Raw genomic sequence first — 22,414 nt, 5'->3', positions numbered from 1 at the left:
ACACCAATGAGACATTTTTGGTTAACAAGGAATTTCTGAAATGGAGGCCACAAATTCTCAAATCTATGGTCATCAAACCTTTAAAAATAATTTACTAAAGAGATATGATTAATAATTTTGCTCACAATGTTATTTCCCTTAATTTAAGTTGAGTAACACCAAGTAACACTGGATTTAGACACCAAATTATCAATAATAATAGATAGATATCGCGAAATCCCCAAAAACACGTCACCAGTGGGACAAGCCAATTTGCTAGCCCCCAGTAGTTTCTACAATGCATACAAATATATATTTTGCAGTATAAAGGACTTGCATATGTTTTCTTATTAAATAACAGTTAAATAAATGACAACATACATGTTCCATTGTATGTGTTTTTTCATTGTGTCAAAGTCAAGGGACAGCATTTACCAATGCAATTCAAGAATGACCCATCCCTTACTGACTAGGAATAGGGGGGGTGAATGCTTAGTCCATTTTATAATGAGGTTTTCCTTTGGCCGGACCAAATGTGCTTTTGCTTTTGATTATCCAGTGGAATTGGGTCATTGGAATTGGTCTACCTGGAAAAAGAGGGGTTTGGGTTCTTGGAAATAAGCGCCTGGACTTTCTATGGCATATCGATATTCAGTTCATTTAGAGTTCACACTGCCCTGAGGTAATATTTTTCTACTCTGAAGTTCTCCCCCAGATTCTAATTCACACATGATGTTTTTAAAAAGCCCCCTAAAAGACACTGTATCAAATAAGACAAATGACGAACAACACTGGCGAATGTGTCCCCCAATTCAGTTTTATATGATGTCTCCATAACCACATGGCTCTGGTTGCGCTTCATTACAGCAAGAGAGACCAAACTCTGTGTGAACTCTGAGGATATGGCTAGATCTGTCGACCGCTGTAAAACACACATCTTCATTTATTTTACAATAAAATAGTACAAGAGCCTATAGTACGTTAGAAACCTAATCAAAATAGCGTTTCTATACAACCTGTATGTACATAACAGTAGTGTGTGGCAGACAAACTCACACAAAGATCCATTCTCCTCTACAGTATCTCTTTGCTGTATTCTTTGACAGTCTCTCTGGTCATGGTTTTTAAAAGTAATGAAATCTCATGTAGTCTTGAATCCAACTTTGCTGTGGCCGGGGATGTGGAAGATCACAGATCTCCCGGTCCGCTGGGTAGGTAGAGTTGGTCTTTTCAGACAAATTAAATGGTTCAAAATGGGAACACTTTGTGGACCCGGTGCAGAGGGCTTCTGAATCAAGTGCACCTCCTGGCAATAGCGCAACACAAACAAATTTAAAAAAGGAGCGCAAGCCTTTATGGTTGGCTTTTCTACAGACATTTTTGGTGATCGACTAGGAATGCCTTGAAGATTGACCAGTGGATCGCGATCGACTGGTTGGTGACCACTGATGTCATAGATGTTACAGTATGTCTCTTATTATAAACCGGGTGGTTCGAGCCCTGAATGCTGATTGGCTGACAGCAGTGGTATATCAGACCACAGGTATGACGAAACATTTATTTTTACTGCTCTACTTACATTGGTCCCCGTTTTATAATAGCAATAAGGCACCTCAGGGGTTTGTGGTATACGGCCAATATACCACGGCTAAGGGATGTGTCCGGGCACTCTGCGTTGCGTTGTGCTTAAGAACAGCCCTTAGCCATGGTGTATTGGCCATACTCCAGACCCCCTCTGGCCTTATTGCTTAATTGACCAATGTAAAAGGATGGATTTCCTGTTAAGAAGCAATGTAACATTGTGATGTCGTTGTATAGCTTGTTTTTTTTTGTGCTCCCTTTGTTTCTATGACACTTGCTGGAGCCCTTTCTGATAGTGTCCCTTGTGTTTGGTGGACTAACATCTGTATTATACAGCTCAACAAAAGAAACTCAAGACTGACACTTCCATCTTTACAACAAGAGGACAAGTACACCGACACACACACGCGCTTCTGTTTATGCTGTCTGAAGATATTTGAGGATTACCTCTGTTCCAACCGCAACATGTGTGAAGACCAGTCTTGGTTATTCTTGCCGTGAGAATGAAAGGGAGCGATAACACATCTCACTTAAAGGCCTGCAACTGTGAAAGCAAGCAAGAAAAATGAATCCAAACTCTTTCTACTCTGTTTTCTGTGTACTTGGGATGGATTTTATGTTGAACGGCGGAGTAAAACATTTGAAAATGTCCAGCTGGAACCACTGTGGGCCTGTATCGTCGGTCTAAATTGAGGCTGTGACTGGTCACCACTATGTTTGACTGAGGCTGTGTGTCTCTCATTTCAGACGCGTCGATGTATGCACATTTTCTGTTCAACGCGTTTGACACGGATAAAGATGGATCTGTGAGTTTTGAGGTAAGCTTGTGTATCCTTCTTCAGATCCTATTCCTTTGACTGACACCATGCCAGCTGCACCACAGCGGCCCAAGCATCTCCTACATCCCCCCCCCCCAGTTTTTTTTTTAGATTAACAAAACAATTGGATGTTCTGAGTCCATGTTAATGCAAAAATTACATCAAAAACAATATTTTAGGGTGATTCTTGAGTGTTATTTTGATTGTGCACCTAGCGAGAGAGGACTATGTTTGTCTAGCGATGATTCTGGTCGTCACTATCTGGGCAAGTGGCAAAGTTATAAACCCTGCCTATTTCTACAATTTATCTTCTTAAAATCAGATTTTAAACCTAACCCTAACCACACTGCTAAACTTATGCTTAATCCTAACCTGAAATTAAAACCAAAAAGAAAATGTGTTTTTTCATTATTTTGGACAATATAGCCAATTTTGACTGCCGCTTACCCATCTACTGGGAACCAATGTTGTCATAGGCTACTACGATGGCAGAGTTTGCCAACCAAATCCTCACCCGATTCATACAAACAATAATCATGATATCATTTTGCCAGGTAGGTGTACTTAGTACTTAACATTTAATTCTAAATGTTTTTGGGAAAGCCTTTCAATCTACTCATAAGACAGTTGCAGTATCATAAGTAGGCCTAGCCGATCGCTAACTGACTACACCGTAGATAAACCTGTATGCATGCACACACACACGAAGACTGATGTATGCAATATTTTTTATGGAATATGAGAAACTTGTGCAAATGAATGAATTACAGTAGCTAATTATTTTCTAGCCTAACTAGGCTGCATACTAGCCTACATATGCAAATGCCTGTCTGATATATGCCCCCCCCCCCATCATTAGGCCTATAATTATTAGGCAACACATGCAGCCAAAACATCAAGGAACTCAGTATGCATCTATCAGTGTGTGTGTGTGTCTCTGTTTTCTACCTCGACTGCATTGTCCTACGTTCCTTTGGCTGCAGTTTAACTGTGTGTGTGCCTTGAGTCATGTTCTTTGTTTGTCATCATCCTTATTAACTCATCTAACGGCCTCTCCCTCGCAATCCTTCCTCTCTTTTGCTTCTTTAGTTCCGCTATTTTACAAAACATGGGCCTTATCTGTCAATTTGGTATCCCAGATTTTGCTGCAACGGACTCAAAAGCTTTTTCTTTTTTTCCCCGCACAACCTTTTTACTGGTCATTTCATTTTTTACCTTTCGGTAGGAACGGCCTGGCAAACTGATGGCGCGTCTGACTTTGAACTTAACCAGACCGGCCCATCTTGGTAGGGGGGCCATTTCTCACTGCATCTGCCCAATAGAGAAAGCTATAGATTATGTCAACAGAGAAAAAAGAAGAGGCTACTACAAAAAATATATTAACAGGCTCATCAGCAGCTGGCTGTGCCGCTCTCTTTTCACTGCCCCAAAAAAATGGTTCAGCCCATCTGGCATCTGCCAGATATGCCAGACGACCAATCCGCCCCTGATGACATCCCTGACATCACTCTCTGAAGGATAATGACCTAGATACATTTCTCATTTGATATTTGGTTCTATAGTGTTACTCTTGTTGGAACACTCAGTCTTGACCAGTGTCGGTCAATCGTGGTACTGGAGACATACAGGGTGTACAGGATTTTAATTTCAATCTAGTCTTGACACCCATTTAACTTAAAGGCTTTGTTGATGACTTGGGTAGGGTGGGCTAATGCTGAGCTACGACAATAGCCTGCACACCCTGCTAGTCTTCAGGACCAGAATTGACAGGATACAAGATATACAGCACCTTCAGAAAGTATTCACACCCCTTGACTTTTTCCACATTTTGTGTTGCAAAGTTGGGATTAAAATGTATTTAAATGCTATTTTTTGTCAACAATGTACACAAAATACTATTGTCAAAGTTGAAGAAGAATTTTAACATTAGTAAAAAATAAAATCAATAAATTAAAATAAAACGGTCGCTAATAAGTATTCAACCCCCTGAGTTAATACATGTTGCAATCACCTTTGGCAGCGATTACATCTGTTAGTCTTTCTGGGTAAACCACTTAAGAGCTTTCCACACCTGGATTGTGCATCATTTGCCCATTATTCTTTTCAAAATTCTTCAAGCTCTGTCAATTTGTTTGTTGATCATTGCCAGACAACCATTTTCAGGTCTTGCCATAGATTTTCAAGCAGATTTAAGTTAAAACTGTAACTCTGCCAATCAGGAACATTCACTGTCTTCTTGGTAAACAACTCCAGTGTAGATTTGGCCTTGATTTTTAGATTATTGTCAAAAAGTCAATTGCTATGCCACATTTTTTGCAGTATTACTTTAGTGCCTTTATTGCAAACAGGATGCATGTTTTGGAATATTTGTATTCTGTACAGGCTTCCTTCTTTTCACTTTGTCCTTTAGGTTAGTATTGTGAAGCAACTACAATGTTATTGATCCGCCGTATGGGACTGCCAATCATGGCCAGATGTGATGCAGCCTTCTTTGCAATGCATTGGAAAACCTCCCTGATCTTTGTGGTTGAAAATGTTTGAAATTCAATGCTCGACTGAGGGACCTTACAGATAATTGTGTGTGTCAGGTATAGAGATGAGGTAGTCTTTAAAAAAAAATAATGTTTGCAACTTATGTGACTTTAAAAAAAATATACTCCTGAACTTATGTAGGCTTGCTATAACAAAAGGGTTGAATACCTGTTGACTCGAGACGTATCAGCTCTTTAAACGTTTTATTCATTTATAAAAACAAACAAAAACACATTGTGGAGTATTGTGTAGCCAGGCCAGTGACACAAAATGTAAATGTAATTAGTCTTCAATTCGGCTGTAACACAACAACATTTGGAAAAGTCAAGGGGTGTAAATACTTTCTGAAGGCACTGTCTATATATATATTTTTTTTTTATTATCTTTATATACTGTATCTCAATGGGACATTCCAGGTTAAATCATCTATTTTAATATAGAATGTACAATTGTGGAGATTTCTTACATCAGTCTCTGAGAGTGTGTTGTCGTCTCAATCCTCTCCTAGTTACCTACCCCGTTGCCCTAGGATCATTTGACAGAAGTTGATACAAAAAAAGTGAGCATTCCAAGGTTGTTAGAAGCGTCATACCCACAAGACACATGCTAACCGTGAAACTTCACTTAATTTGAATTGAGTCCAAATGGACTCCCCCCAGCATACATATAATTAACATTAATGAAGTGAATAATCTTGCTTATTAGGATAGAAAAGTTGTCTTTGCTCATCACCCGAGTTATCTGGTGTTACAAAAACACGGTGTGTTCTTCTGTCCAAGAGTACTGTATCACACTCAAAGCTATTTTGTAGGGATCCCAAAGCATCTCTACAAATCAAACAATGTGCATTATTTATTATCTATGTTTCTGCACCCCAAGGATATAATGTGTGTTCATTTTTTTTTGTTGGGGGGGGAAGAATATTGTTGTAAAGAATCATACTGATGAATGTGTTATGGGTGGCAGTAGCCTATCAGTTAAGAGCATTGGGTCAGTATCCGAAAGGTTGCTGGTTCAAATCCCAGCGGTGTATGTCTCCTTGAGCAAGGCACTTGACAAGGCACTTCATTAGAATGTTATATATTTTAGACTAGATACTTCAATCACTTAGATATGATAACCGGACCAAGTTCAATTCAATTTCCGTATCACTTAGATATGGTAACCAAAAAGAGTTCAGTTTCAGTTCATTCTTTGTACCTGAGTAGAATGTCTGTTACCAGTATCATATCAACCCATTAAGGCTTCATAGATATTTCTGATATGTTTTTGGTACAATTTCCAATAGTTTGTGTTTCTACTGCAGGACTTTGTTATGGGCCTCTCTATCCTCCTCCGAGGCTCAGTCCAGGAGAAGCTCAACTGGGCGTTCAATCTGTATGATATTAATAAGGACGGACATATTACTAAAGAGGTACATACAGTCAGTGTCGCAACTCGCTGTCTATATGACGTTAATTGAGTTACTTATTGATGTCTATAAATAGGAATAAAATACTGACCTAGTAATTGGTTATACTTTGCTTTATGTAGAAGTAAAGCATGACATATCTTTACATTTTGGTCAACCAGTCTAATGATATTTAAAAAGAATCCTCGTCTCTTCTTCACCTGGTCTTTTATACAGTGTACTTGTCAACCTTATCTTTACTCCCTGTTTAACAGGAAATGCTTGACATCATGAAGGCCATCTATGACATGATGGGGAAATGCACATATCCCCTACTCAAAGACGATACCCCTCGACAACATGTGGAGATATTTTTTCAGGTGTGTGTTTTTTTTAAAGTGCCATACATTGTTGCCAAAATGTGCATATTGCATTCACCATCATCATCAGCATGTATTGTATGGACCAACAGTCCAATGCTTGTCATATTTAAATACAAGTTACATTAAAGAACAATGGCATTTGTTATGTGGAATGAAAATAACTATTTACCATATTTTGAATTAGTTCATCCATGTGTACTATTACAATATACATATTTTGCATTGCCTTCCCAACCTCTCTGACGTTCCTGACCAACCTCTCGGATGTTCCTGACGAACCTCTCGGATGTTCCTGACGAACCTCTCGGATGTTCCTGACGAACCTCTCGGATGTTCCTGACGAACCTCTCGGATGTTCCTGACGAACCTCTCGGATGTTCCTGACCAACAGAAGATGGATAAAAATAAGGATGGTGTTGTAACCATAGACGAGTTTATTGACTGCTGCCAAAATGTGAGTTATTTCCGCCGCCTTCTCTGCAATTGCATCACACATAATACAGTATTTAGTACCTCTGGTGTACATTTTCAGTGAAGTCTGAGTTCCTCTCTTTGTCCACCAGGATGAGAACATCATGAGGTCGATGCAGCTCTTTGAAAACGTAATTTAACTCGTGGCTGACTTGGAGGGCTCTGGACTCGACTATCAACAGACACCAACCAACAACCGGCATACGCCGCAATGGACCACACAAATCATACATGTAATGGTATGAAACATTCTGGAATAACTGTAAAAAGAAAAGAATTGATCTTTACAATCTTTACAATTTGAGTTTTGTGGTTTGATTAAGTAGATTGAACTCTTCAAATCTCCTGTGTACAAAGACACACATATCTTAACAGCTGTGCTGCAGTCACCATTTACAGTATCTGCAGTACAGGAATCCAGCAAACTGGGTCATCACTGTTTCACACAGACACAAAATAATGAACCCCGCCTATTTCTAAGATGTATCTTCTTAAAATTGTATTCCAAACTTTAACCCTGATTTTATACCAAACCTTAAATTAAAACCAAAATGCAAATGTTTTGTTTTCATTAATTTTTACGATATTTCATTTGTGCCTGTGTTATCTAGTGGAAACCAGCAAAATGTGTTATCTTATGCCACTGCCTTTGAACAGATGGACAACAATGAGCCTTGAAGGTGAAAGTTTGTATGATGAATAGTGACATAACTGTATGCTGAAATCAGGCTCAGAATTCCAGAATGTTCCTAACCACTGAGGTTTTTCAGCCACCACGGTCCATCCTTTGCTCTCCCAGCACCCAAGTAAAATAGACTTAACATTGTACCATTTAAAAAAAAAGTGTATATACTCTAAGAATCTATGTGGAACTTTCAACTTTGTTCATGCTTACTTGCCAACTAAAATGAGACGATGCACTCCACGTTGAATTCGATGACGAGTCTGGACGGTGAAAAGTATCATTAGAAGCACACAGGTAGCTGTTACTTACATTGAGTATGCGATTAGGAGAAACAATTATCTTGCCACAAGATTATGCTGCTTTTAAATGTACTGTATTTTATTTGACCGTACATGTCTGTATTCCCCATGTGTCCTGTTTGAATTGTTTTCATTCATGTTTCAAATAACAATTTTGCAGGTTACACTGGTATGTTGGATTTTAATTATATAGATATGATATATGGTAGATCTGCTAGTCAATGTACAAAGGGATAGTCAGGTGGACAGTATTAAGCAGAAGCTCACTCTTGGGGGGGAAATGATGGCCTTTTTGAATATGCAAGTTTATCACTGTCCTTTGCAGAGGGTCACTGGGGTGAAGCTATACAAGCAAATTGGAATCTGTCATACTTTGGTTTTGAGAGGTAGATCTGTTGCCCTGTCCAGAAACAACCCCTATCCCCAACTATCTAGACAATATTTGTATTTTATTTTTTTAAACATTATTTCACCTTTATTTAACCAGGTAAACTGGTTGAGAACAAGTTCTCATTGACAACTGTGACCTGGCCAAGATAAAGAAAAGCAGTGCGACACAAATAACAACACATAGATACACATGGAATAAACAAACATACAGTCGACAATACAATAGAAAAAGTCTATATAGGGAGGTAAGGCAATAAATAGGCCATAGTGGCAAAATAATTACAATATAGCAATTAAACACTGGAATGATAGTGGAGGATTGGACAGGTGGAAACAATATGGTGATAATTCCACTCAGCCTATCAGAGGGCAAGGTGGAGCTATGGCCATATTGCTTAAATATACTCAGTGTAGGGGTTGTTTCTGGACAGGGCCTGTGTTTTCCTTCATCTTGTTTGTGACGTGTCCAGTTTCCCTGCATATGAGGATTGATTGGCCCCTGCGTTCTCTGATTAGAGTCCTGATTGGCTCCAATCATGCTCAGGGACAGAGCATGCTGGGTAGCAGATGGGGCCCCTCCCTCCCCAATATCACTACTTACAGGATGATTCTGCTCCAAAACCCTACTTTATTGCCCATCCCTAAATTAAAAGTTTGTGGAAAGCAATGTGGACATGAGCAAGGAGGTATCTGCAGTATTTTGCATATTCTTTTTCCTTAATTGGCAATAACTTATTTATCCATTTAAATGTACCCTTGGGAATGTGTTCTGGAGTTCACAAGAAGAAGCATAGTCTAGGGAAATGACTTGTTTGTGTACCTAGCTTGATCTTATTTGACCAAGGATTTTGTTCAGTGGGCTAATTATCTCCTTAAAACATGGGTCGATTTAAGTAAGGCACAGCTACTTGGACAAGTCCAGGTTTCACCATCTCAAAATGTGTTCTCCCTATTGAACGTGTCTCTGGCTAAGAAAGTGACTTCTGTCAATCTGTTATTCAACCTTACATCCTAATGTATTTAAATCCATCATAATAGCATGAGGTGCATGAGGGTAGTAATTGGGTGCTCTGAGTTCAGATTTTATTGCACTCAATCTGATCTTGGAAAATGAATTGATTGAACAAAGCCTGTTAAAACCTTCACAGATATATGCACAGGACTTAAATTGTATTTATTTTCTTACACAATGTACCAATGTTATTAGCTTATGAGTAGCCTCTGTGTGATAAGTTTGTGGCTTGGATCCATTACAAAATGTTACAATAATGCCACCTTGTGGTACTCTGAGCGTACCACTTGGTTCAAAGAAATAATGTACTTTGAAATATTGGCAATTCAGGGATGCAGACGCTGCCAAGATTTAAAAAAATCCCACACCCATTCAAATAACTTGCAATGGAGTCACGTTGTTACTCCAATCCTGAAAAAACTAGTTGAGTTGAGAAGCATTAAACACATTAGGTAAAACATTGACTTGAATCGTATTTTGAAATAGAAGTGCTGTATATTTTCCTCTAAGGACCTCTATAAAATGTTAAGGAACTATGTTCCTCTTTCACTCAATACAATATGTCATTTTGCAGGCGCTTTTAATCCAAAGCGATTTAGTCGTGCGCGTTTCACGTTTGGGTGGTCCCGGGAATCAAACCCACTACCCTGGCATTACAAGTGCCATGCTTTGAGCTACAGAGGACCACTCTACAAATGTAGGAAGGAAAGACTCATCTTTCTGCCATTTAGCTAAATCTAGGAAACTGCTATCCAAGATAGGTTTAATTTGTGCAGACCCATATAGGATTAGAAGGGTGATATAAAGGACCTTAAGCTGCACTGGACATTTAAGATGTACAGTTGTCTTTGTGATTAGGTGAGTGCATTTTATAAGAGAGATTCAATAAACTGGTTTGAATGTTCATGTCCCCTGTGTTCAGATATTTCATGTGGTTGTGTCACTGTGGTGTGTAGTCATGTTCAATGTTCCCTCCCAAAAAAATGTCACAGAGAAAGTTTCAGATCTGCTGAGCTCAAACTTGAACTTTGAAAATGCTGTGCAACTTCTGCCGTGCGTTTACTGTGAACAATACGGCTGTACCCGCTTTAAGTCAGTTTTAACCGTGACCAAGTTGGCTACTGTGGCTATATTATCATAATTTAGGCCTACCAGTGTGGCCTTGTGTTAAAAACAATGGAAGAAAACACATCCCACATGCTCCGGGCATGTGCTGACCAACTGGCAGGTGTCTTCACTGACATTTTCAACATGTCCTTGATTGAGTCTGTAATAACATGTTTCAAGCAGTCCACTCCCTGTGCCCAAGAACACATAGGCAACCTGCCTAAATGACTACAGACACGTAGCGCTTACTTCCGTAGTCATTAAGTGCTTTGAAAGGCTGGTAATGGCTCTCAACACCATTATCCCAGAAACCCTAGACCCACTCCAATTTGCATACCGCCCAAACAGATCCACAGAAGATGCAATCTCTATTGCACTCCACACTGCCTTTTCCCACTTGGACAAAAGGAACACCTATGTGAGAATGCTGTTCATTGACTACAGCTCAACGTTCAACAACATAGTACCCTCAAAGCTCATCACCAAGCTAAGGATCCTGGGACTAAATACCTCTCTCTGCAACTGGATCCTGGACTTCCTGACAGGCCACCCTCAGGTGGTGAGGGTAGGAAGCAACACATCTGCCACGCTGATCCTCAATACTGGAGCTCCCCAGGGGTGCGTGCTCAGTCCCTTCCTGTACTCCCTGTTCACCCATGACTGCATGGCCAGGCACAACTCCAAAACCATCATTAAGTTTGCTGACGACACAACAGTGGTAGGCCTGATCACCGACAATGACGAGATTGACCTCCTCCCTATAGTCTGAGACCTGGCCGGGTGGTGCCAGAATAACAACCAATCCCTCAACGTAACCAAGACTAAGGAGATGATTGTGGACTACAGGAAAAGGAGCACCGAGCACGTCCCCATTCTCATCGACGGGGCTGTAGTGGAGCAGGATGAGAGCTTCAAATTCCTTGGTGTCCACATCAACAATGTGGTCATAGTCACTTTAACGATACCTACATGTACATACTACCTCAATAAGCCTGACTAACAGGTGTCTGTATATAGCCTTGCTACTCTTTTTTCAAATGTCTTTTTACTGTTTTATTTCTTTACCTACACACACACACACATACACACACACACGCACACACCTTTTTCTTTCTCGCACCATTGGTTAGAGCCTGTAATTAAGCATTTCACTGTAAGGTTGTATTCGGCGAACGTGACAAACTTTGATTTTATTTTAACATGGAAATAGTTGAAGGTGAAACTGGGTAATAATCATGTAGTTCAATCAGCTTCTTGATAAGCCACACCTGTCTGGTGGATGGATTTTCTTGGCAAAGGGGAAATGCTCCCTAACAAATAAGCCTGTTGTACGTATGGAACATTTCGCCACAACGAATCATGAAATCATGGGACCAACACTTTACATGTTGCGTTTCTTTGTTCAGTATATTTGAGGCAGTCAAATGAAACTGTATCCTATATATCACTTAATGTATTTTTTTTATATCACTTAATGTATCTTAGTCTGGCATAGAAGTAAAAAACAAAAGCTTTTTTTTGGGGGGGTGTATCTGTACTTTACTATTTATATTGACTTACCTCACTAAATTCCTAAAGATAATTATGTACTTTTTACTCCATACATTTTCCCTAACACCCAAAAGTACTTCGTTTGAATGCTTTGCAGGACAGGAAAATGGTCTAATTCACACACTTAAACAGAACATCCCTACTGCCTTTGATCTGGTGGAAATTGTGTCCGAGTTCCCCACCCCATCTCACCCATCTCCCCACCCATCTCAGCTCCTGGCTCTCCGTAAAGAAAATAGTTCCATCCGGTAGGCTTAATAAGTTATTTGATGTGATTCATACATTCACTTTTGATCAAGTATATTTAAAACCAAATACTTTTAGACTTACTCAGATGTTACCGGGTGACTTTGCCCTTTTACTTGAGTCTTTATTGATGTATCTTTACTTTGCAAGTATGACAATTTGGTACTTTTTCAAACACTGTTCAACAAGATTGTTAGTGAGAATTTCAATGGAAATAAGACAAGCACATAACTTCTCAAAAGCTTGATGTAGTCAGGAATTTAATCAAAAACAATATTTTTTATATAGATATATAGGCTTTAGGCTCAGAATCTACTCCAAGGCCCCTTCACTCGAATACATCCATTCAAGTTACGCCACTGTTTTCCCATCTCTGCACCACAATTGCTAGGTATGACCTGAGATATGTTTGCATACAAACCTTAGATTGAAATCTGTATCTCACTGGAATAGACTAATGGCCTATATTTACAACAAAAAAATTAAGGCAGATTGAACTGGCACAGGAACTCCATTTCCCCCAAAACCTCCTCCTCGCATACAAACAACCAATAATTGACTTTATATATTGAAGTAATGATAATGCCAGTAAATGAGACATAAGCAGTAACTTGAAGAGAAAAACCAAGGTATACAATTGGAATTAAGAGTGTGGAATGTTCCATCTCATCTTTACAGAAATGATTTGGGTTATTTTCCCCATGTTTGTCAGTGAGTTGTCACTGGATTTGGCCTTGATTCAATAATCTAGCTAGGAATTTCTCTCCATACCTGAGCGGAATGGAAAAACAATGGAATCCAATCACTAATGGTAAAGTGAGCCATTAATTTAATAGCCACGGCACCAATTTTCAGTCATGGCAACCAGATGTTTATTCCAACCCATTTGACTAAATTACCATTTGATGCTGTGAAATTCTGTCAACTCTTCCCTAATGAGAAATTGTGACAAGGAATGTATGTGCTTAACAGACATTGGCAATAAAAAAGCTAAATATACACTATTAAAAATTGGGTTTACTCAATAGTGAAACCAACTGTCTAATGTTGCAAATGTGGTCCGGAGGGCCTAATGTGTCCCGAATCCCAGCAATTCCTTTTACAACCATTGGCCAATTTACATAAAATCAGTTCATTGTTAATGTACATAAATTCTGCTGACTTAAAGAAGTCAGACTGACTCATATGTAGACAAATGTACAATGCAAACTGGAGCACAGATCCTGATACTGACAGATATGAGAGAGAACGGTAGTCCTGTAGGTTTGTGTGGAATAAGGGGTTAAAGAGTTGTTGGAAAGGCAGCTATGGACTCTGTAAGAGGTGATATCCAGGGAAGGGGGGGGGTTAAGTGAGGACTTGTCTGATCTCGCAGTGGACGTAGCACAGGAAGTCCATGTAGGAGGCTCCACCATGGGGCCCCTTATCCTCCACCAGGTGCTGGCGGAACAGCATCTCAGACCGGTCTTTCTGCTTCACGATCAGAAGCTATACACAGGAACACAGTCAACTTAGGACCTTACCCCAACTCCAGTGCACAGCTTTGGTCCTCAAGGACTACAGTCCTGGTTGTTTTTCTTTCTCCCTGGCACTTAATCGCTAAATGATGTAAATACTAAGAAGACACTCCTGGTTTTCATTCTAGCTGATGAGCATCTTGGGAGGTGTTCATCAGCTAGAATGGAACCAGCAGACCTGGTAGCCCTCGAGGACCTGAGGTGCACACTGCTGCACAAACTGCTTTCAGTTTTTTTTTAAAGCTTGCTCAAACTTACCCAGTCTATTATTAATATTATTCTATATCAACAGAAACATATTTCACTACTCCTTTCATGTTTTGGCAGTTGCTTTCAAGCAAAAAAGAGTGTAAGCTTGGGCAGCCTGTTGAATATGTGATTTTATTGTTCCCAGGGCTTAAAAGATTTATGACCATGTGATAAATATGGCTACATTAGTTTCCCAATTCAACAAACAGATACTGTTCTTTAATTATATCAAAGTAGTTTAGACATCCAGTGGAAAGTATGCATAGTAACAGTAACCAATACATGGAATACTGTACCTTCATGGCGCTGGGCCTCTGGTCAAGCAATGAGTCAATGATGGAACGCAGCTTCTTAGACTGTGGGTTATCCAGAACTGGCAGGGAGCTCTGGAAAACACATGAATATTAGTGATATGTTCTTTCTATGCAGTCTTGAATTAACTTTTCAAATATCTGAACTAATGATATCTAACTAAGGTGTTTCAAAACACTCCACCCTCTGTAGAGCTTGGGCGTAAGGGAGTTCTGGTCCTCACCAGGTCAGCGGGCAGGTGGGCGAAGGAGGGCACATTGAAGACTCTCTGGACCAGCTCTGGGGGGGCAGGCCTGGCCCAGCCATAGGAAGAGGGAGCGCCCATTCTCCAGCAGGAACATGCCAGCATCTGTCAGGCGCTCCTCAGAACAGCGCACTGGAGCTGGCACCACATCACTGGCAACATCCATATTGTGCTGGAGGAGGAATCAATGAATGAATATTACATTTACATTACATTTAAGTCATTTAGCAGACGCTCTTATCCAGAGCGACTTACAAATTGGTGCATTCACCTTATGACATCCAGTGGAACAGTCACTTTACAATAGTGCATCTAAATCTTAAAGGGGGGGGGTGGGGTGAGAGGGATTACTTATCCTATCCTAGGAATATAACTTCAAAGACATGGAGGGGGCTGCACATGACTCATGTAAGACCACAATCTGTAACAAGAACCATTGTATAAACTGGACCCCAACAATAGCATTTTGAGATGAGTCCTTACAAAATATTGAGCTGTACACCTTTTCAATGAGACTGCTACTATTGTTTTGCCATATCAAGGTGGGTTGACAAGTTAAATGCATCTTGCTCTTTCATTCTGGTGAGCAGTGCTCCAGAGTTTGCAGCATATTATTAGGAGGAACATTCCAACCCTAATTATGCACATCTTAAAGTATTTCTTTAAAACAATTGCCGTGTTTGCTGTGACCCACAAATGAAAACCAAATGAATCACAAGTGCCTGGCACTTTCCCAGCAGACATGGCAATTGATGTGAAGGAGAACAAATAACTGCCATTGTGTCACAATTATGAAGCATGTAATTATTCTACTGAGGGCAACTATTTACCCTCATACTCTTCTCTGAAGTCTCATGCACACACTGTTCATTCAGCGTCTCGTATCAGCCACCTCAAAATGGCAGGTTTTGCTGGGTAATTGTTTGTGTGCTGGCATGCAATACACAACCTCATACAAATGCCATCATTTTTGTAGAATGAGTTGCCATATCAAATAAGAGGATGTCACACTTTACGGATGCCAATACCAAAGAACTAGTAAATGCGTCAACTATGTTGTAGGGAGGTGCAGCGAAATGCCCTCTGCTGTTCATCAGGAACAGGAGTCGTCTTTACCTTAATGGGATCCACACGGAATATCTTTCAGTTTATTTATTGTATCCCTTGACCAGAGTGATATTCAGTATATATCCCAGAGTATCTTTTGACATCAATTAAGTGAAAACCATGTAGCCAGAACTCCGCACTAACAATATGATGACAGGAAGTGGGATAGTGATAGAACACTTAAGATTGGAGGTCCATTTACCTAAATGAGGAAGGACACCGGTATCAGAATCATATAAAAATGTAATTGCAGTTGGTAAAAAGGACCTCCGAGAGAGGGAGTGAGATTGATGGGACATGGGTAGAGCCAGAGGTGGGTGCGTTTGTGTGTGTGCGGTTTCTTCAGCAGGTTAAGGCCGGAGAGCGTTGTCTCACCAGTGGGATAAGGCGTGGGTAGAGCAGCAGCTGGGTATCCTCCACCCCCATGGCCGTGGCGATGAGTCTCTGGTGAGCCCTGTCGTCTGTAGAGAGCTCAGCGCTGCCCACCAAGGGACCAGTCTTCATCAGGCTGTTTAAGTAGACTGGGAACACCTTCATGGCATCAGGCAAAATCAGCTACACAAGGGGAGAGAGGAGCAAGTGAGAACCCCTAATACACGACTCCCTGACACTATAGTAACAATGTTTGCGATACTTGAAATGACGAAAGCAAACCTAAAACTGCAGTAGGAATCAAATTTGCAGGAATCCTTCGGTCTTTCTTTTACTTTTGTACCCTGCACCTATAAGTTAATGGATGTTTGTACACTTCTTTAAAACTTGACACTTGAAATGTCACCAGCTTAGGAGTTAAATCACACCACTGCATTTGTAAAAAGCGACCATAACACAGACAAGTAAAAAATTAGAATAAAAAAATTGTCTTTAATTTTATATTTAAATTTGTCTACAGTGTTCTGTGCCACTGACCTGGCTGGCAGTGGAGGGACTGGAACAGTTTTTCCTGTAGCAGGCTAGCATGTGGGCCGTCTGGTTGACCAGAATCTCCCTCACCGTCTTCAGGGGCTGGTTCAGCATGGCACGGTACGCTGAGAGAGAGGGAGTGATGAAGGGAGAGGTCGAGGGCATTTGTAGGTCAGTAACTGTGTTCCCACACTAAAGCTGTCTAAAGTGCTCTCATGTCATACAACAAGTTTGCTTGTCACTAATACTTTATGGGAGGCATATGGTTCTGGTTTTAAAAGACTCACTTCACCTCCTAGTTATCTTATAAGGTGATTTAGATATACTGGGTATCAGGAAGCTAAAGTGATGCATGAGGTGTATTTAACTAAAGTATAATTATGACACCATCGACCAGCAATGTTGAAGCCACAAGTCACGAGTCGACTGAAGCAGATTTCCCAGATAAAAGGTCTACATATTGGGTATCATTATGCTGAATAATGCATAATAAAAACATACCAGCCAAGTATGTTACATCCAATGATCTGACTATTTAATTCAAGAGATTCTCCAGTACTTGTGTATACTTTTTAGCCAGTAGATCTGAAAATTGTGTACTACGTCACATATGTGCACCACGTCATTGCCCTCTCTCTCTCTCTCTCTCTCTCTCTCTCTGCTGTGTGTGCATCATGTGCCTCTTGCTAGCTGTCACTCAAATGGCAAGGGGCTGAAGCTCATTGGTAGAACTCAAAATGCTAGGGGGCTGGCCCATGTGGGGGAAAATGGCACAGCTTCCTGAAAAACAGTCGCTTTCAAACGCATTGTCTCTATTTGAGGTAAGAGTAATTATTCTCATAGATTCTGCATGTATGAACTACTGACACATCCAGACCAAAAGCTTATAAAAATACTTAGACATGCTCCGGAACTTTGGCGAATAACTCTTTATATCAAATCGCATTCATTATGCCTAGATGGGAAGTGGATTTATTGGGCATCTCATTTGGCCCTTACTGAACACAAGCCTAAATACAGTAATACTCTGCTGTGTGCAGTCACCTGACTTGGCAAAGAAGTTGATGAGGGCGTCAGTCTCGCAGCTCTTGTAGAGCTCAGACAGCTGGGCGCTGCAGTTCAGACTGAGGTTGTGGATCCGCAAACGACGCTGGCCGCTGACGGTCGTGTACAGCAAGGCACACTGGGAAACGGAACACACACACACACAGAAGCCGTTAGAGGGTCAAAAGCCTGTCATGATTTCAATCTTACATGTCAGAGTAGGATGTTTAAGGCTTTGTGGAACCTTTGGCTGAAAACACGTTGTGAATGGGATAAATTGGTTATTAAATATGATGCATATTTGTATTTGTTGCAGTCAAATATCCATTTTGCAGTGAGCCTCAATATCTGATTAGTGGTAACCATTCAAAACAGAAGCTTAAGATGACTTCAGCAAAACAATGTGGTGATATTTTTTTTTTAGTCGTGTGTGTGTGTGTGTGTGTGTGTGTGTGTGTGTGTGTGTGAGAGAGAGACACCTGCATGAGTGCGCCCGTCTCCTCGCTAAGTTTGTCATCGTGTTTGAATTCCACAGTCACAGCTTTGTCACAGTCCACAGCAGCCATCTCCACATCTGTGGTGTTGTTCATGTGGATAGCACCGAAGAAGTTTGTAGCCCTGAAGCCTGGCAGGAGAGAAGGGAAAACTATGGGTTAGTGTCTTGAAGTGCAATACAGTCTAGCAGTATTAAAACCAATTTTACCTAAATACCTTATAATCAATGCATAATTTAAGCATTGGAATTATCTGGCGATGTAAAACTATTGGAAACAAATGTAATTTAAAATGTTCTTAAATTCTACAATCTAAACTGTACCTCTTTTTTAAGTACATACAAGTGCAATACACTAAAAACAGTTGACTGAATTACCTGTGCTGGTGCGGACTCTCATGATGGCGTCAAACCCGATGGCCTTCTCCACATCCTTCCTCAGGTCACTCAAGAAATGCTCTCCATCCATTTCCACCTGAAATACACAGGTAGTGACAGTCAACAACAAGGTAACAGAGTTTCCCCCAATTATACTCCATGGAATATTGGTCCAGTGCCAAGATCTGAATGAGAAAATGGGCTTTAATGTATTTCATGTAATGAGAGTAATTTCATGTGTTCAATAAGATAACGATTCATGGACTCAAAATGGCAGTGTGGAAAAATAGAGCGCTCTGGGGAACTAGACGGCAGGTAGCTTAGCGGATAGAGTGTCGGGCCAATAACAGATGGCGGCTGGTTCGAATCCCTGAGCTGACTAGGTGATAAATCTGTTTATGTGCCCTTGGACAAGGCACTTAAATCTAATTGAACCTGTACATCATTCTGGTTAAGATTGTCTGCTAAATGACTCAAATGTAAAAACAAACTGTATTGTGCAGTTGTTTGCATTACTGTTTTTGTATACCTGGAAGTTGCTGTACTTGAAAATGGAGCCTCCTGTGTGTGTGGGGACGTCTCCCATGGTGGCGAGGTCCACATACTGGCTGGGGAAGAGGAAGAGATCCACGCTGCAACCCTGAGACACACAGTCCTTGGAGAGCTGCTCGTACACACCCTTCTGGGGCTGGAACAGAGTCTAGGGCACCGCAGGGGAACCAAACAACACACACTTTAGAAAGCAAGCTATTAATAGCCAATGATAATATGGTCCACTTTGTTTTAAATGCAAAAGACGGGCTATTTTTCTTTACCTTCTCTTTCTCTGTGTTGATCAGCTTCTTGTCGTCCCTGTTCTTCAGTTTCCCAGGGGCCTCGGCGGTGGGGATGGATGAGTGGAAGATGAACAGCTTGCCACTGCATTCTGCTGTCTGGAGAAAACAAAAATAAATAACACATTACAGAGAGGGAACAACAGGAGAGAGTGAATACAGGGAAAAGGTGTACATGCAAGTATTTCCTTGTGTGACCGTTTCAATGAAGGGAACGACATTGATTTGACCTAGACGGGCTTCATTATTTTCACGTTCAGTGAGGGGATTCTAGGGTTTAAGTGTAGGTCAACAGATGGCTAAAGCAACAGAGTCAATGGTCTTCGTGACCCAAATTAGTTGTGACTCACCATCATACCCACATTTTCCCACCTGGACAAAAGGAACACCTGTGAGAATGCTGTTCATTGACTACAGATCAGCACCACAGTGCCCACAAAGCTCATCACTAACCTAAGGACCCTGGACTAAACACCTCCCTCTGCAACTGGATCCTTGACTTCCTGATGGGCCGCCCCCAGGTGGTAAGGGGAGGCAACAACATCTGCCACACTGATCCTCAATACGGGGGCCCCTCAGGGGTGCGTGCTTAGTCCCCTCCTGTACTCCCTGTTCACCCACGACTGCATGGCCAAGCACGACTCCAACACCATCATTAATCACCGACATCATTAATCACCGATCACCGACAATGATGAGACAGCCTATAGGGAGGTCAGAGACCTGGCAGTCTGGTGCCAGGACAACAACCTCTCCCTCAACGTGAGTAAGACCAAGGAGCTGATTGTGGACTACAGGAAAAGGAGGGCCAAACACGCACTCATTCACAATGATGGGGCTGTAGTGGAGCGGGTCGAGAGTTTCAAGTTCCTTGATGTGCACATCACCAACAAACTATCATGGTCCAAACACACCAAGAAAGCTGTGAAGAGGTCACGACAACACCCTTTCCCCCTTGGGAGACTGAAAAGATTTGGCATGGGTGCCCAGATCCTCAAAAAGTTATACAGCTGCACCATAGAGAACATTCCGACCCGGTCGCATCACCGCCTGGTATGGCCAAGGTTCCTGCCACCCAGGACCTATATACTAGGTGATGTCAGAGGAAGGTCAAAACCATTTTGGTCAAAGACTCCAGTCACCCAAGTCAAATTGTTCTCTCTGCTACCGCACAGCAAGCAGTTTCAGAGCACCAAGTCTAGTTCCAAAAGGCTCCTTAACAGCTTCTACCCCCAAGCCATACTACTGCAGAATACTGCCACCCAGACTATTTATATTGTCACCCCCCCCCATTTGTTTTTACACTGGTGCTACTCACTGTTTATTTTACCTTTTATTTAACTAGGCAAGAACAATTTTTTTTTTTTACAATGAAGGCCTTACCCCGGCCAACGCTGGGCCAATTGTGCGCCGACCTATGGGACTCCCAATCACAGCCGGTTGTGATACAGCCTGGAATCGAACCAGTGTCTGTAGTGAAGCCTCTAGCACAGAGATGCAGTACCTTAGACTGCTGCACCACTATCTATGCATAGTCACTTTACCCCTACCTACATGTACAAATTACCTCCACTAACCTTATTATTGTATTACTTTTTAAAAATTTTGTTTATTTAATAAATATTTGAACTCTTTCATGAAATGCATTGTTGGTTAAGGGCTTGTAAGTAAGTATATCACGGTAAGGTCTACACCTGTTGTATTCGGCGCACGTGCCAAATCAAATGAGATTTTCTGCAAGGCTGTCTGTTCGCATCTGAAATTACGTGACCTCTACCACACATTCATTCAAACTGAAGGCAAGCCGTTGGGAAAAATTCAGTTGGAGCCGATTAAATAAACAGTTCTATTAAGAAGCAAAAACGGAAAGTTGCAGAGTCATTGGGTTGATGGAGAAACTGTTTAAGGCACAATGCCAACTGAGAACGCACGGTATAATGGACTATGCTGACAAAAAAAAATCCCTTTTTTGGGGGGGTGGCAGTAAAGCGGCTGTGACTGCAAAAAGTTTAGATGGCCTCTACAGCTGACAGACTTATTTTTTTGGACTATTATAATTCCTCGAGCTTTGAGTTTAATTGATGTCACAATGTACTTTATCAAATTATTATGTGGGTCTGTTGTCTTTTCATTTCAATGTGCCAGTGTTTATCTATCCGTCCCTATGTAAATAAACAATTGTAATGAAATCAGAGAGGTTATTGGGTACTTTGGAGTCCATCACCGCCTGGACAAAGTAACAGCTGCCCTACTATCCCATTCCCTCGTGTGTGACAGAGTTGACATCTAGCCTCTCACCTTGAGTGCCTCTACCCCAGCCTGGATGACGGGGGCAAAGACCGTCTCGCTCTCGTTGGTGTCTGCAAACATATCAGGGATCTGGTCCAGGAGACTGGAGAGGAGTGAGAGGGAGGAAGTGTCACAATCATTCACTTCTGGAACATTGTGTTCAACACTTGGTAGATACACAATTTGCTCTGTCCCAATTGTGTTAAAATAGCTGTTTCATTGCCTCCTTTCCTTTATGACTGCTAATCTGAAAGGAGGTGATGAGTGTAAGTACTACGGTCAGTGTCCATCCAGTTATTTTAACAGTCTGTGGTTTATCAAGGAAGAGAGATAAGGAAAAAGTTATTTTCGATTACTGGGACAGCCAGTGGCTACATCCAACGGTATTGTCCTTACAATTACACAGATCATTGGAAGAGTATCATGCCCATAGACAGTTTAGAAGAGTGAATTTCTCAGCTCATGCAGTAAATAAAACACCTTTGGAAGAATTGTTGTTGTTGCTACAAAGTCATATTTGGATCTAAACCAAGGACTCAACTCACATTTGTTTAATTATATTGTACAAGTTGAGAAAAATGAGTCAGTTCTTCAGAAAAAC

The 22,414-nt window shown here is 41.0% G+C and overlaps 2 protein-coding genes across 7 annotated transcripts in view; one reads left to right on the top strand and one right to left on the bottom strand.

Annotated features, from left to right (window-relative positions):
- The window catches only part of LOC124014180 (Kv channel-interacting protein 4-like), a 253,568-nt gene extending 244,909 nt beyond the window's left edge, over window positions 1-8,659 (top strand). For 4 of the 6 annotated variants that reach the window (XR_006834979.1, XR_006834978.1, XR_006834980.1 and 1 more), the window contains exons 4-7: window positions 2,308-2,378; window positions 6,217-6,324; window positions 6,576-7,137; window positions 7,247-8,659. Coding sequence is in view for 2 of the 6 variants with exons in the window: in XM_046328939.1 (XP_046184895.1) it covers window positions 2,308-2,378; window positions 6,217-6,324; window positions 6,576-6,680; window positions 7,075-7,137; window positions 7,247-7,294 (395 nt within the window). In the remaining 4 variants the exon portion in view is untranslated. The remainder of the gene's footprint in view (window positions 1-2,307; window positions 2,379-6,216; window positions 6,325-6,575; window positions 7,138-7,246) is intronic. The other 2 variants (XM_046328939.1, XM_046328938.1) reach the window with 1 other exon arrangement.
- A 4,027-nt stretch (window positions 8,660-12,686) lies between these two features.
- The window catches only part of LOC124014029 (protein transport protein Sec24D-like), a 28,849-nt gene continuing 19,121 nt past the window's right edge, over window positions 12,687-22,414 (bottom strand). The window contains 12 exon segments of the mRNA XM_046328682.1: window positions 12,687-13,932; window positions 14,507-14,596; window positions 14,746-14,811; window positions 14,813-14,938; window positions 16,249-16,428; window positions 16,783-16,901; window positions 17,821-17,959; window positions 18,300-18,445; window positions 18,692-18,788; window positions 19,221-19,391; window positions 19,507-19,623; window positions 21,823-21,916. Of these exon segments, the coding sequence (XP_046184638.1) occupies window positions 13,792-13,932; window positions 14,507-14,596; window positions 14,746-14,811; window positions 14,813-14,938; window positions 16,249-16,428; window positions 16,783-16,901; window positions 17,821-17,959; window positions 18,300-18,445; window positions 18,692-18,788; window positions 19,221-19,391; window positions 19,507-19,623; window positions 21,823-21,916 (1,486 nt within the window). The 3' untranslated portion in view covers window positions 12,687-13,791.

Source organism: Oncorhynchus gorbuscha, linkage group LG25, assembly GCF_021184085.1.
Source record: "Oncorhynchus gorbuscha isolate QuinsamMale2020 ecotype Even-year linkage group LG25, OgorEven_v1.0, whole genome shotgun sequence".
Classification (NCBI taxonomy): domain Eukaryota; kingdom Metazoa; phylum Chordata; class Actinopteri; order Salmoniformes; family Salmonidae; genus Oncorhynchus; species Oncorhynchus gorbuscha.
This window is presented reverse-complemented; position numbering and strand designations above follow the sequence as displayed.